Genomic DNA, 13,989 nt, shown 5'->3' with positions numbered 1-13,989 from the left:
TGCACCACTAGAACGAACGAGACTTGTAGTAGTTTAATCTAGATTTTAACCACTGTGATGTTTTCTTATAGGTTTTCACTAAAACTAACGTAAAAAGTGAGAACTTACTTTTGCCAACCTTGATTGTTGCACAAAAGCTCCGTGTTTACCCCAAATCGCATCGTGGATCCTATCCTGATATGAAATTTGATGTCATTGTAAAAGGCTTAGGTAAATAATTATTTTTTGTGTGTATTTATATTTTACTAAAGGCTTTTTTTGTTGGTTCCAGCAAGTTTAAATGCAACTGTTGAATGGCTTTTAACCGACTTACCAACTTTAATGGAAACCTACCTTAACTGTTGTTGTGCAACATCTTTTGCGTTATTATTTTCTAAATCTGCAACTTGGTTTGCAATAAAATTTTCTTGGTAAGCTTGTATAGGCCCTATATGTTTACTTCAAAAATTTAATTGCAAACCGTTATGCAGATCCTAAGTTATAGGGTCACGAAAAATTAAGATGCCTGGGACAAGCCAATAAGTGTCAATTTGGCAAATACATTTATGTTAATCAATTCACCTTTATAATATCTATGCATTGATAAAATTTGAATGCACATCCAACAGGTCTAAAATTACTGATGACAGAAAATGTCAAAAATTTGCTATTACTTAAATATGACATCATAATTATGCAGCATAATTAAATCTGACATTCTTTAAATGTAAATATCTTAAGAACGAAAGACCGACGTTTTTAAAAATTGAAAAAGACTTGTTAACTAACTTTCAAGCTCTATAATATAAGTCCAACATCATTTAATACTAATAAATCAACAGTTGTCAATAGTGCTAGATCTGATGAGAAAAGCAATATGATTGCCATGTCTGCAAGATAATTCCAATATAAAAAGTCCCATTACATTTCAGTTAGAAATAAAAGAAGCTTATCGACCAATACTTTTATTTTAGCTACACTTGGTTGGAGCATTAGAAATGAATCTAAAATGTCCCTTTTAACAATTTTTGCATAAATAGGAACCACAGAATTTTTTTGAATTTTACACATTATTTTTTTTTAACTTGTTTTGCAACGATAAAAATTAGAGTTTTTAAATAAAAAAGGCTTTGACTATAGAAATAAGATTATTTTTCATGCGGTTTGCTCTGTGCAACTTTTTCCAAAAGTTCATCCAGATTTGACTGTAAAGGTTGGTTTTTACTAGCGTAAAAAGTGTTGAACAACAGTACACATGCACATCATTTTATACCTCGCGTTCCCTTTAAGATTTTTTGACGATGTCAAAAACCTGTTATTTTTTAAATAGGAAATGTTTTTGTAACCAGGTGGTCCCTAGTTACTCACACAGAAAATGATACCAGTTATTTCCATTCGCTGCTGAAGTGTAATGCCCTTGTTTCACTAATTCTTTTGTGGTATGGCGGTTGTACTTTATCGTAAAAGGAAAAAAGTGTATTTCCACATGAGATGTGGACTACTATATAATCACAAAGTAGTTGTAACTCTGAATAATGAAACAATACAGAAGCACCATTGCTGTATTCTTATGTTTCCTTAACTGCTGATCAAAACTGTGCGTCCTATACATTAATTGTTTTAAGCTGTATACAATACAGCTAACAGTTAAAAAAAATTAAGGAAAAATTTGTTTGTGGATCAATGGGTATTTGCTGATGCCACCAAAAAAGACACCTAAGCGGATTTTCCTTAGGATTATCCATTTGCGGACTTTGCAATGAAAATATTTTATGTCTCATTTTGTTTACCACCAAGAAATTAGCACTTTGTTGACCTTAGTACAATATATTGGTGTCAATAAGTGTAACGATTGCATTGCACTTTTAATTTTAATGCTAAATTACTTGGAAAGGTAGAAAAAGATGAAGTTGCTTCCTACGTCGGTAACAAGGGATCAATTGACATCAAGTTTAGGCTAAATTCCCAATTCCGGTTCAACAATAGCAGAGACAGGTTAAACATTTTCTAAACTACAATTCTTGAACTATATATCATATATATAATATATATATAATAAAGAAGACATCGTTAAGGCTTATCAAAAATCTACTATAAAAAGTAAAAGATGAAAATAAAATTTCAAGAATCAGGAGACATCTAATATTGTTTAATCTTAGCTTGATTTTATAAATTTAATCCTATTGTTGTAAAGCATGCCTCACATCTATGAAAATTTAATTGACACAGTTGCTTTAAGTCTGTAATGGACAAGTGTAAAAAGTCTACGTTTTAGTATGTGAGTACCTAAAGACATATATTAAGGTTTCATCAAAATGCTATTTATTAGAAATTTAACTCTGCATTATTAAATATACAGGATAATCACTTTTTTTCAAAAATGTGGTCACTAAAAGAAGTGAAGACTTTTGCATTTACATATAAACAGGATTGATAATAAATAAACCAATGAATCGTTGACTTCATATATGTCCTTTTTATTATATTGTACTCAATATCAAGTAATGCTTTAAAGACTTTAAGTTGTACTGTTAAACTATTGAAAGATTTAAAGGAAACACTAATGCAAATTGTTAAGTCATGTATCACTTGTCTGATTTGATTGCTGTTATTTTTTTGTTTTCTGTAGAACCAACATATCACATCGAAGGAAATAAAAGGTTGGATTTTTTCATTCTCACAGATGAAAATGTTTGGTTTGAGATTCTTCTCAATCATCATGCTTATAAGTTTAATTACCTTGGTGGTAACAAAGTACAATATACTAATTTGCAATATGGCATTCAATATGATAAAAATTTTAAAGCAGTCGATGGTGATGTAGCATGTTTAGACCGGTACAGACATGTTGTATCAGTACCTTTAGGAATTTGGGTTCCATATAGTGGTGTGGATTGTGTTGATTTCGTTTTTACTGATACCTACATGTACTGTGTGGAATATAATACCTATCATATCAAGCGGGTTAATAGAGGTATGTTAGTTTATTAAAAAACCATGCAGGATGCATGCTTGAGTTTTCAATTTTTTATTTATTAACATGCTGGTCTTTCTCAAAACATATTTTTAATTCTTTAATAATTTTTTTTTATTTAATTTTTTTTTTTTTTTTAGTAAAAGTATTTCATGCTCTAAGTAATAAAAAGTTTGCATTCTAATTTTCCTCTAGTTTATATTTATTTCAAAATGATTGATTACAAATTGATAGTAGATTTTTGCAACATTTTAAGCTTTCTAATATGCAAAGGGTAATTGTGACATGCACTCTTTTTCTTTATAAAACTGTCATATGTTTTTTTCCATCTAAGGCCTTTTTTTAAGGACCATTAAATAAATTTAAGCAATAACATAAATGAAAGATATAGTAGCAAAGAGGTTTAAATAATAATAATAACAATATTAAAATGTAATTTTACTTTATATTTGGTATTCGTGACCACTTGGCAGTGGGAAGTTTGGGAGCAAAAAAAATGGAGGGGTTGTTTACGAATTAAGGAATCACCACTTTCTACACACTATGTCACTAACCATAGCAAAAAAGGTCCCATCTCCTTTGTTTGTCACAAAAAAGCTGTGTAAGATGGTTTTTTTGAAAAAAGAAAGATGTGGTACCAAATTTTGGTAATATGAAGGAGAATATTTTTTTCATTCTCATGTCTAAATGCTGCTTTATTGTTTAGAGATCAAATGTAACATTTCAAATGTAAAATTTTTCAGTCATAAAATTATTTATATATTGTAGTTTTTCGTAATATGTCAACCATTGAGGACACTGGAACAAAATTTAAACAGATTGATATAACAGCTAATGGAGATATATTATATGGGATTAAACAAATATCAAGTGATATATGGAAATTGCAGCTTAATCCTGTTGGCAGTTGGGAGAAGGTATCCGACAAGATATGTCAAAAATTAAAAGTTAGCAAAGATAATACTGTGTGGTGTTTGAGTGATGAAGCTCTGTATGAATGGTTACCATATATGAAAGGATGGAGTCTTGTAATCTCTAATTGTGCTTATTTTGATGTTTCAAGTTCATATGTACTTTGCACCAAGAATAAGATTACAATGATACAAGACAGAATGCCAAGTAAGTTTGTGATCATATTTTTTGTTGTTCTGTGAGTGTAAAATTTTTTTAATTCATAAAGACATTGAACTGTTTAACACTTGTAACATCATCATTTTCATCGTCATTTTCCATGCAAGCATAGGTCAATCCAATTACAACCTTTCCTACTTTATTATCCTCCTTCTATACAAATGTTCTTCTCATGACAATATCTCTAATGCTACAAATACTAAGCATGCTTCTTAGCTCATTTAAAACCTCTCTGTTTTTCAAACTGGTTTTACACATCCACCTAACCATTCTCATAGCATTCCTTTCTAAATGGTCAAGATTCCCTGTTTGACTTCCGATGGGCCACTACTACTATTGTACAAGATAGCACTCCTAATACATGCTTCATACAACACTCTATCAAAAGCTTTTTCTAAATCTAGAAGGCAAAATAGAAATTCTTTCTCTTTCCTTTAGCTGTATGAGTAAAAATGTTGCATCTGTAGTGTCACGTCCTGGAACAAAATTAATTTGCATCCTATTTATATTTAATCTTTTTCTAAGTAACTTATTGCACTCTTTCTTTCTAAAGCATCACCCTTGCCCTTAAAATAATTAACTATTACACCAGACTGCCAGTCACTTGAGGTAACACCATCTTTTATAATCATATTGGCAAGACTTATAATATGCCCAATTCCCGTATTCAATGCGAGATACTTTTACCATCTCTACAACAACATCGAAACTTGTGCAGCTTCCCTAATCTCTATTACTTAATAGTCTTCACTGCTCATTCTGCCTTAATTGGTATAGATGACCCCTCTAGTGCATCACTGTGAGGCAAATTATCCTTATCCCGATCTCTTATCTTATCCCAGTTATCTAGCTGGTCCTTTCATCCAACTACAGTATTATCAGAAGCTTCTAGAAGACAATTTTTTTAAAGTATAGTGTAAGTACTTTCAACATTTTCACTATCACTTTGAGTATTCTAGACCAGTTGGTAAACTTTTGCACTGAATTGTCTTTCTACTATCCCTTTCTTCATTTTCCTGACTTTCTGACAGGGCCTTTACTTTTCCTCGGCTTCCTAACACTCTTTAAAGCAATATCATAAACCAGTAACCTTGGAAACACACTCTTTTCCTGATATAACTTTCACATCCTTTACCATCTTGTCTGACTTTCTAAACATAAAGTAATCTATCTGTGTCTGACAACCACCTGTACCATATGTTATCAGCTTACTCTGTCTTTTACTGAATTTTATATTGCATACCACCACACTGCTGCCATTCCAAACTCAAGTAAATTTTTCACCTTCCCTATTTTTTGCTATCTTCTTAGCCATCAGCTGACTTCCCAACATGACCATAAACGTTAAGGGATTATGTGTTTCAATACACTACCACTATGTTGTAAAAAAGGCAAGACAACTAATGTGCAGTAGAAGCTTTAAAAATTGATGCAAGGAGTACATTATGTCAGGAAAATTTTATCCATCCAAATGTAAACTGATATATTACAATTTGATTTCATGTGTGAATTAGCAACATCTTTTGGAGTAAAGATCATTGTAAAACCATCATCCTAAACATTTATATTTATAATATATATAATAATATATAAAAATATATAAATAATATATTCAACATCTTAGGTCAAAGGCTCTAATTTTTGCAATTGTGGTAATTATAAGCTACATGTAACTTATTGTACTAAAGTGTTAATATTTTAGATAAACCTATTTGGGTGGCAGGTAATGTTGATGGACTTGAGCAAATATTCTTGTCTGAAATCAAAACAGCTATTTTTGGTTTCGATAAAAATTGTGTCAAATATAATGACATCAATAGTAACTGGCGTTCAGCTTATTGTGGTAAAAGTTGCAAGAATGTGTGGGAAATGTCTGCTGGTCAGTTCCGTGGTTGTGTCAAAGACAATGGTTTTACAGACTCTGAGAACTCTAATTTAGTATTTGTCCGTAAAAGTGTCGATGTTGTTAATTTTGATGTTGATGGTGATTCTATAATTTTTATAAGTCCAACAGACAGATATGTTAAGAGTAGTCGCAGTAAGTATAAATTTAACTAGCCAATAAGAGACTCTTTTCAAACTTCGCTGAAATGGGTATTCAAATAGTATGTTCACCTAACATTTGCTGTTTTTTCCTCCTACGCTTTTGGCAAACCCCTATTGAATAACGAGCAACCAGTGTCTGAACACCAATACAAGGAAGTATGATTGTGTATCTGTTTTAGCACTCACCCCTAGTCTAATCTTGCTTATTTAAAAAAGAAATTTTTGAAAATAAGTTTAAAAAATTCTTAAATAAAGTATTAAATTAAATAAAGAATAAAGACAATAGTAAAATTTTCATTTAGTCAATCTCAATTTTTGCGGCTATTTCTTTGGGGAAAAAGAGCTCAGTAAACAAAATAATAAATAACTAGCCAAAGTCCTGTGGAAGAATCCACTAAACCTCTCATCGAGTCCGTATGATGAGTGCCAAATAAAAAGTATAGAACACAATAATTTTAATTTTAAAAAGTCACAATTTGCATTTTTCTATATCTATAACCACTGAAACAAAACGTTCAAAAAAAAAAGCATGTGCAGCAAAAAATAATAATAATAATAATAAAAGAAAAAAAAAGCCCTGGAATTAAGGTTGCTCACAATCTGCATTATATTTATACCGGCTGAAACAAGAACAAAATAAAAATAAAATGAAATAAAAATTTGTGTGCAAAATTTAAATGTGAAAAAAAAAATAATATATAAATAATAATACACAGGAAATTAAATTCAAGCAAAATGTTATTAATAAAGGTAGTGTTCTTCAGCACTGTTAAGTTTTAGTTCTACCTAATAGTTTTAAAGGCTACAATCTTTGGTAAAATATTAAGAAAGAGGCAGGCAGTTTTTTTCTCATTTTTCCACTATGAACAAAGTTGTCAAACATTGAAGCCTGCCAGCTGGAACACACAGCTGACAGGCTGCAAAGTTGCTATTTTTGCACACACATATACCAGGCAAACAGCATTGAAAAATTACTAGTCACATTCTCTAATAGATACCCCTAGATATCAAAATAATTCACATTGAGGCACACAAAGGTCCTGGTATTTGTAAAAAAAAACAACAGCAACAATTAGTACATTTTAAGAGTTTGGACTACACCCTAAGTCCGCTCTGCACTAGTATGGACATAGCCTATGCAATTGATTGTGGTGACAAACTTTGAAATGAGTCCTGTTGTCACAACATATGACCAAGGTTGTAGTTCTATCTAAATAGTCAGTGAGTATTTCTAGAGAAAAAATTATGCTATCATTTTACTGGATAAACAGGATTGGATAGTGTAAACTTTAAATTATTTACATTTTCAGATACATGGGTTTTTCAGATTTGGTCTCAAGAAATGCACCAACCAACTTATCCATAGACTTATTAAATAAAATAAAATTTTAGAAAAGTATTAAACTATTATGCATATTTAAGAAAATGCATCTGTTTTGCTTGATTTACATTTAGCAGAGAGTACTAAGATTAAACAGATAAGGTTATACAAGCTACTTCCAAGTATATATATCTAATCCCTAACTTGAATAAGACCTCCCACATAAAGCGGCTAATATCAAAGTAAATGTGACGTCATCACATTGATTTGGGGTAAAATGTTCAACATCAGGGAGGACCCAGAAAGAAGTTTTTCTTATATATCAACAAAGTCAGTAGATTTCGCGTTTTGATGTTGGAATAGCTATTTTACTGGAAACTATGTTGCTAGAAACACAAACGAAGCATACTTCCTGTAAAGCCCCTGTACCTGGACCCTTTTTATATAGGACATCCGTGAGAAATGGTATCAAGATTGCAATAAATCTGAAAGATTTTCAGTGAAAAATTAATATATCTTTAATGCTAATTTTCTGGTTTTAAATACTTATTTGCGAAATGTTTTTGTTTGTTTCATGCTAAAATAATATGAACATTTAAAGTTTAAATTATTATGGAGTGGGTAGTTATCTTTAAGAGCATTGTTTTTATCTTGTGTAGGGTTTTGTTGCCCAAATACTGCCATCATAAGAGACACAAGTGGCGATGCCAAAGAAGTGCAATATAGTGCTACCACGGATACAGTATACATTCTAAAAACAAATGGTGATATTGTAAGCGACAAAGATTCAAATTTTCGCCTTAAGGGCAGTTGTGACAGCTTCAAGTTAACACCTACAGCTAATTTTTTGTGCTTGAGAAATGGAAATATTTTTATTTCCAAAACAATCAATGGAAGAGAATCCTGGTTTCCTGCTTTATTAGGAAAACATTGTGATTCAATGGATGGAAATGATGAATTCGTTTTGTGTTGGGTTATTGGAGGTGGTCTTTATAAAGCTATGTTGTCAGGTAAGAAGTGATTTTCTCAGGGTTTTTTTTTCAACATTCAAAAAGAGCTCCATGGAGCTAATGTTTACATATTGCTATATTGGACAAAGGACAAAAGTGTGAAAAATCTTTAAAGTTCCCAACTTGTATCAACTAAAGTTCCATAATAGTTGTATCTGTAGAAGCAAAGATGTGATAAATAGTGACAATAGTACCCCACTACTTTAACAACCCTAGTTTACTGGACAATCACAAAACACAATCTGTTAGTGGAAAGACTTCCACTGATGCCAGCAGCACTGCCTCTAAGTTTGTTGTGAGCTTTGAATTTTTTTTGATTGGAATGATCTTCAATCTTTGTCCACTAATATTTTGTGTCAAAACTATGTATCACAAAGTTTCTTCCACAAACGTTTCTTGGATTAAAGTATGCTAAGAAAAAATGGCTACCCAGACAGATTGTAAAATGTCATAATTTTACATCCTTTGGCAATAAGGATGAGAATAATATCAGTTGAAGAGAATTCTGACAAAGTAAACGAAAGTTTGTGAGAATCAGCTTTTATGAATAATCTAATTCAAGGTATTGTGCCAGAATAACATTTTGCTTCTAAATTTTTTTAAAACAATTCTGGAGGCCTGACATTCGCAATTTGTACCAAAAAGTTGTACCAAAAGCCTCTTGTTGTTAGAAATGTGTAAAAGAAACCATATGCCAGTGCATCAGACTGTTCATCCTTGTAACTACTTATGTCTTGGTCTATATGACATACTTCCTGTATGAATTCTGTGCAGCTTTTGTAAGCTTTCTAACAATGTAAGATATGCGTATATTTACACACTTTTTTAAAAATTTCTAAGTATGAAAAAATCTAAAATTGTGAAAACTGGACCTATGATCAATCTTATGTTCCCCATTTTCATTTTCAATAGAGAAAAAGGCAGTAACAGTGCATGTGCAAGAATACTCTCTGGTATACACCAGACAACCTTTTATTTTGATGAAAAGTAGTTTAGCATGTTTTTATTTCGATTCCTAATGTAACAATGTGCTTTCTACCAAGAGATGTCACGATGTACTTAGCAAAAAACAACGATATTTATCAATAACAAAATGGATGGTCACATTTTTTATATTTTTTGTATAAAAAAATCTTGTCTGTCTGATCTCGAAATTTAGCATTAATATGAGTTTGATTCTTTATTGGATTATTTGAAAGAATATGAAAACAGATTGCTTTGAACAAAAAAATCAAGTGGATAGCTAAAATTGCGTTCATTCTACACTAAAATTTAGTGTAACTGACCGAATGAAAACTTATATTAGTATCTAGAGTCAGTTCGATTAAGGATAAATACTGATAACTTTTCGTCAATCAGATAAATAACAATCACTAAAGATTGAATTTTGACTTTAATTAAGCAGAAATAGCACTTCTTAAATGAAAGCAGTGCACTTAAAATTTGTTACCAGTGGTGTAATGTTCCTGAAGCTATATTGACATGTCTTATCTTTAATCAGGTAACTATATGGAATAGTGAATCAGTGAAACAGGATTGTTAAAACAAAAGAGTAGTCAAGCAGCCAACATGTTAGCTGCTTGACTACTCTTATGGTAACTTTAAGAAATATTTTAAAGAAACGGTTCCAAAGTTAGTGCCAAAAAAAACCTAATTTGACGTGTAAAAGACATTTAGTTTTGTGTTAGCCATCCTTATCTACCTAAATGGACAATTTTTGTAATAAAAAAATATGGCAGCATCACCAAAGAGCACTATGTAGATCTTTATTCTTTTTACAATTTTCTTATTAGGTGAATATCTGTTTTACCTTGTAAGAATGAAAGATGGGTTTCGCAAAAAGTAGTAAAAAGTGATAGTGATAACTAAAAAGTAAAATTATGGTGCCAATTGGAAATGTGTCAAGAAAATTGTTTAATTTGTATTTAGGCAATTCCGACATGATGCCTGAATTTCCTATCCTATCAAGTGGTCTTCAGCGGTATAAACAGACAAGTCAAGGGAAAGGTTTTCAAATTGCTTTATCGCCTTTGTATTCAGCATTGACTGTCTCTTTACAAACTGAAGACCAGTTTGTTGAAGGTTTGTTTCCAGTCAATGTATCCAATGGTCTAGACAGTTGGAATACTTACATGTTTTCGTGGTCGACAGAATCCAAAAGATTATCTCTTTTTGTTAACAATACGATAGTAGGACAACAGCTTGTCACTGGTAATACTTTGCTAGCTGCTATAAAGAAGAGTAATTTTCTGAATATTGGTGGTTTTTATGGTCATTTGTTATCATACTCACAAAACTTTATGTTGCGCGAATTAAAAATTTGGAAGCACAATTTAACTTCTGATGTTATCGATTCGTTTAATGTCGAAAAAGGTATATCTGTTTGTAAGAAATGTCTTTTCCTTTTACAAGACGGCAGGAACATATTCAATAACTTTCCTTTTGTCTTCAAAACTAGTTTTGGCTATAAGTGACAGTATATCACAAATTTATCTCTTCTTCTGCAGAGTGTAGGCCTTCTGAGTGTTTTGTCAAATGTTTGCCTGTGTGACATATAGCATATTGCACGCTCAATCCATTATCATACCGTGATGGAGACCATTATAGTGTGTTTTTGTTCTGTCTGTATGTATGGCTTCTCAAACTGTATTATGATTCTGCATACTTTTCAAGACATACTAATAAAGGGTTGAACTAATAGTCATTTGGGTTTATACAATATGTGTAGCCCAAAGAAGAAATATTTAATACACCTGTAGTCTTCTTATCTTGTCATTTGTTTGTGTAACGTGATGGTATGCTTGAGACCATACACAAAAGACCTCTGCACAGTTTTCCGGATTTTTTACCTCCCTACCCTCCTTTGTCCATACCTGTCTCAGGCATATCAAACCTCTAAAATTGTGATATTTTCTTCAACTCTTGAAGCTTAATGTAGCTTCTCAGTAAAAAGTCATAAATTCTAAGAATTCTCTATCGAAAATGCCTCTCATGTGAATGGATAACAAAACGAATTGTATAATGCTCTTTTCTCTTCAAAAAAGCAACTAAATCAACCAAAAATACAAAAAGCCCTATTTGGTCAAATCTCTATTTAAAACTCTAGCCTTAAAGTATTTATAAATTGTTTACAAGCTTAAAGGGAACCCAAGGTACAAAATGATGTTGGACTTATGTTATAGATCTTAAAAAGTTAGCTAAAAAGTCTTTTTAAATTTTTTAATACCTCGGGCTCCCTTTAAGCGTAATAATATTTTGCTTCCTAACTAAGAAATAAGTTTCAAGCTGATAAAATATCAATAATTACACTAAAGAAAATTAAAAACGAAACTGGGGTTAGTGCCAAAGTTAATTATCACATGATAGAAAAGTTCTGATCTATTTGGAGAGTTTTGCTGTATATGGTAATCATATTACTTTATTACAGAGCCTTTACCAGAATTGTAGTTTTTCCTGAAAACCAATAATTTTCATTTGCAAAATGTCTGTGCTACATATAATAAATTAATACATCTCTGAGAATAAATATTTTATCAATCCTACCAAACATAAATAGTTTTTTAATGAAATGCAAAAATGACTCCAGTAAAAATTTATGTTGCATTTATTTTGGGTTGATTGTAAAGGGTGGCTTGTATATTCAGAAATCATCTTCAATTTTCAGTGTATTTATGGCAAATAAAAACATTGTTTTATTTAATCCTGTGAGACATTTTAATCAAAGAAAGAGCACAAAGCTTAGAAGACATTGACCTAAGTAATAAATAAATAAATAAATAAATAAGTAGATCCTATCATAGCTTATTCTTTGTGTTCTAAAGGGAAACGAGTGTCATTATTTTATTAAAACAAACAAATCTATAAAACTTTTATTTATTAAGAGTATTTGTTTTTAATAGTTTCGCATTAGCTGTAAAATATCATTTAAACCTATTTTAAGAAATTTATTTTTTAGATACTATTCCTTTCTCTGACCCAATTACAGATAGAGCAGCCGGGTATCAAGTTAAAAGATCCTGTAGTCGCTCATCTCCTAGCACTGGACCTTGTTTTGATTTGGATTTATCACAGAGCAGTAAGTTTACAATAATTTTATGTTGGCAAGCAATTGGAGTATAAATGATTTTTTGAGAAGTGTTTTTTTTTTCTTTTTTTAAATACTGTCTATTAAATATTTGACTTGTATTTTGGCATTTTAGCCTCTTAATTTTTTTATTATAGATGTTGAACGAAAAACCTACTTTTATGGGCCAACGAAAGAAATTAAAGCTACCGCGTCACTTAATTGCAGATTAAAGGGTGGTGATTTAGTCAGTATCCACAGTGAAGAAGAGATGTTAATGATATACAACCTATCATCAATGCCAAATTCGCAACATGTTTACATTGGTTTTGAAAATAATTGGGATGATGGATCACAAATGAACTATAAAATCTTCAGGACTGGAACTGTGCATCATACTCATATTTGTGCGTTCTTTATATCTAATCAAGGTGAAGTTGTTCAATTAGAATGGATAAAATCTTCATGCGACACTGCAAGACTGTACGTTTGTCAAAGTAAGTTAATATAGCGTAGTTCACAACCTTAAGACTTTTCAAATATGTTATAAACTGTTTAATTTACCTTTTGGTGTCCATAAGTTGTATTTATAGTACAGTATGAGTCTGTATAGCACACGTTTTGGTACAGTTTGAAAACTTTATGTAAATCACAAAATTACTTCAGAGGTATCATAGCTTCGACTAAACATTTCTTTAATGCGAATACTTTATAAAGTGTCTTATTTGGGTGACGTAATGTAGTTCCTATGTTATTTATAAATTTAACAAATTATGTTTCCTCAACCTCATGTAGTTGTGTGAAAAATTATTGTATGTATGTTATAAGAAACAATTCAGTCATGAGTCTCAGTCATGAAAGTTAAATCAGTAACTGCAACCAACAAATTTGGATTGCTTTTACCGTTCCTGCTGTTTTTTTTAAAAACCAAGATTTAATATTTATCTACTAAAAGCGTACATGTCAAATCCTTAGATATTACCAATTGCCAGAAATTATTCCTAAAAATTCTTTGAAATCTTCATAATTGAAAAAATATAGTAACTTTCGTTAGGATTATCATTAAAACAAAACTTTTTCAACTTATATTCTGTAAAGTTTAGAAAGAAGGTGTGTGCAAAATCAGCCTTAAACCATGTTTAAATTCTCCGAACTTAATAGCATTAGGGGTTAATTAGAGAAAGTAATTTATATTCTTTTCGGAAAAATAATGTTTGTAAAAATATTTCTTGTTTTTAGAAAGAGAAAAAACCTTCATTTGAAACAGTTTTTTAAAAATCGGGAATTGCTTTGACAAATTTGAATATCTACATACATAAAATAACTTAACAGCTAGCAGAATTTTTATGAAATTTGAACAACCATTTTCTTATATGGCTCTAACTCCAGGCCACGGCAGTAGTCCAACTGGCTTTGTTTATTTAGCTAATCTTAATTTTAATGATAATAAGGTTAAAATCTTTCT

At 30.9% G+C, this 13,989-nt stretch overlaps 1 protein-coding gene across 2 annotated transcripts in view; it reads left to right on the top strand.

Moving 5' to 3' along the window:
• Nucleotides 1-13,989, top strand: part of LOC130614680 (uncharacterized) — a 67,103-nt gene that overhangs the window by 20,576 nt on the left and 32,538 nt on the right. For both annotated transcript variants that reach the window (XM_057436116.1, XM_057436117.1), the window contains exons 10-17: nucleotides 72-210; nucleotides 2,609-2,953; nucleotides 3,722-4,072; nucleotides 5,787-6,122; nucleotides 8,111-8,461; nucleotides 10,391-10,834; nucleotides 12,417-12,536; nucleotides 12,683-13,021. In XM_057436116.1, the coding sequence (XP_057292099.1) occupies nucleotides 72-210; nucleotides 2,609-2,953; nucleotides 3,722-4,072; nucleotides 5,787-6,122; nucleotides 8,111-8,461; nucleotides 10,391-10,834; nucleotides 12,417-12,536; nucleotides 12,683-13,021 (2,425 nt within the window). The remainder of the gene's footprint in view (nucleotides 1-71; nucleotides 211-2,608; nucleotides 2,954-3,721; nucleotides 4,073-5,786; nucleotides 6,123-8,110; nucleotides 8,462-10,390; nucleotides 10,835-12,416; nucleotides 12,537-12,682; nucleotides 13,022-13,989) is intronic.

Source organism: Hydractinia symbiolongicarpus, chromosome 11 (assembly GCF_029227915.1).
Source record: "Hydractinia symbiolongicarpus strain clone_291-10 chromosome 11, HSymV2.1, whole genome shotgun sequence".
Lineage (NCBI taxonomy): Eukaryota > Metazoa > Cnidaria > Hydrozoa > Anthoathecata > Hydractiniidae > Hydractinia > Hydractinia symbiolongicarpus.
Note: the sequence above shows the minus strand (reverse complement) of the source record. Positions and strands in the feature narration are given on the sequence as shown.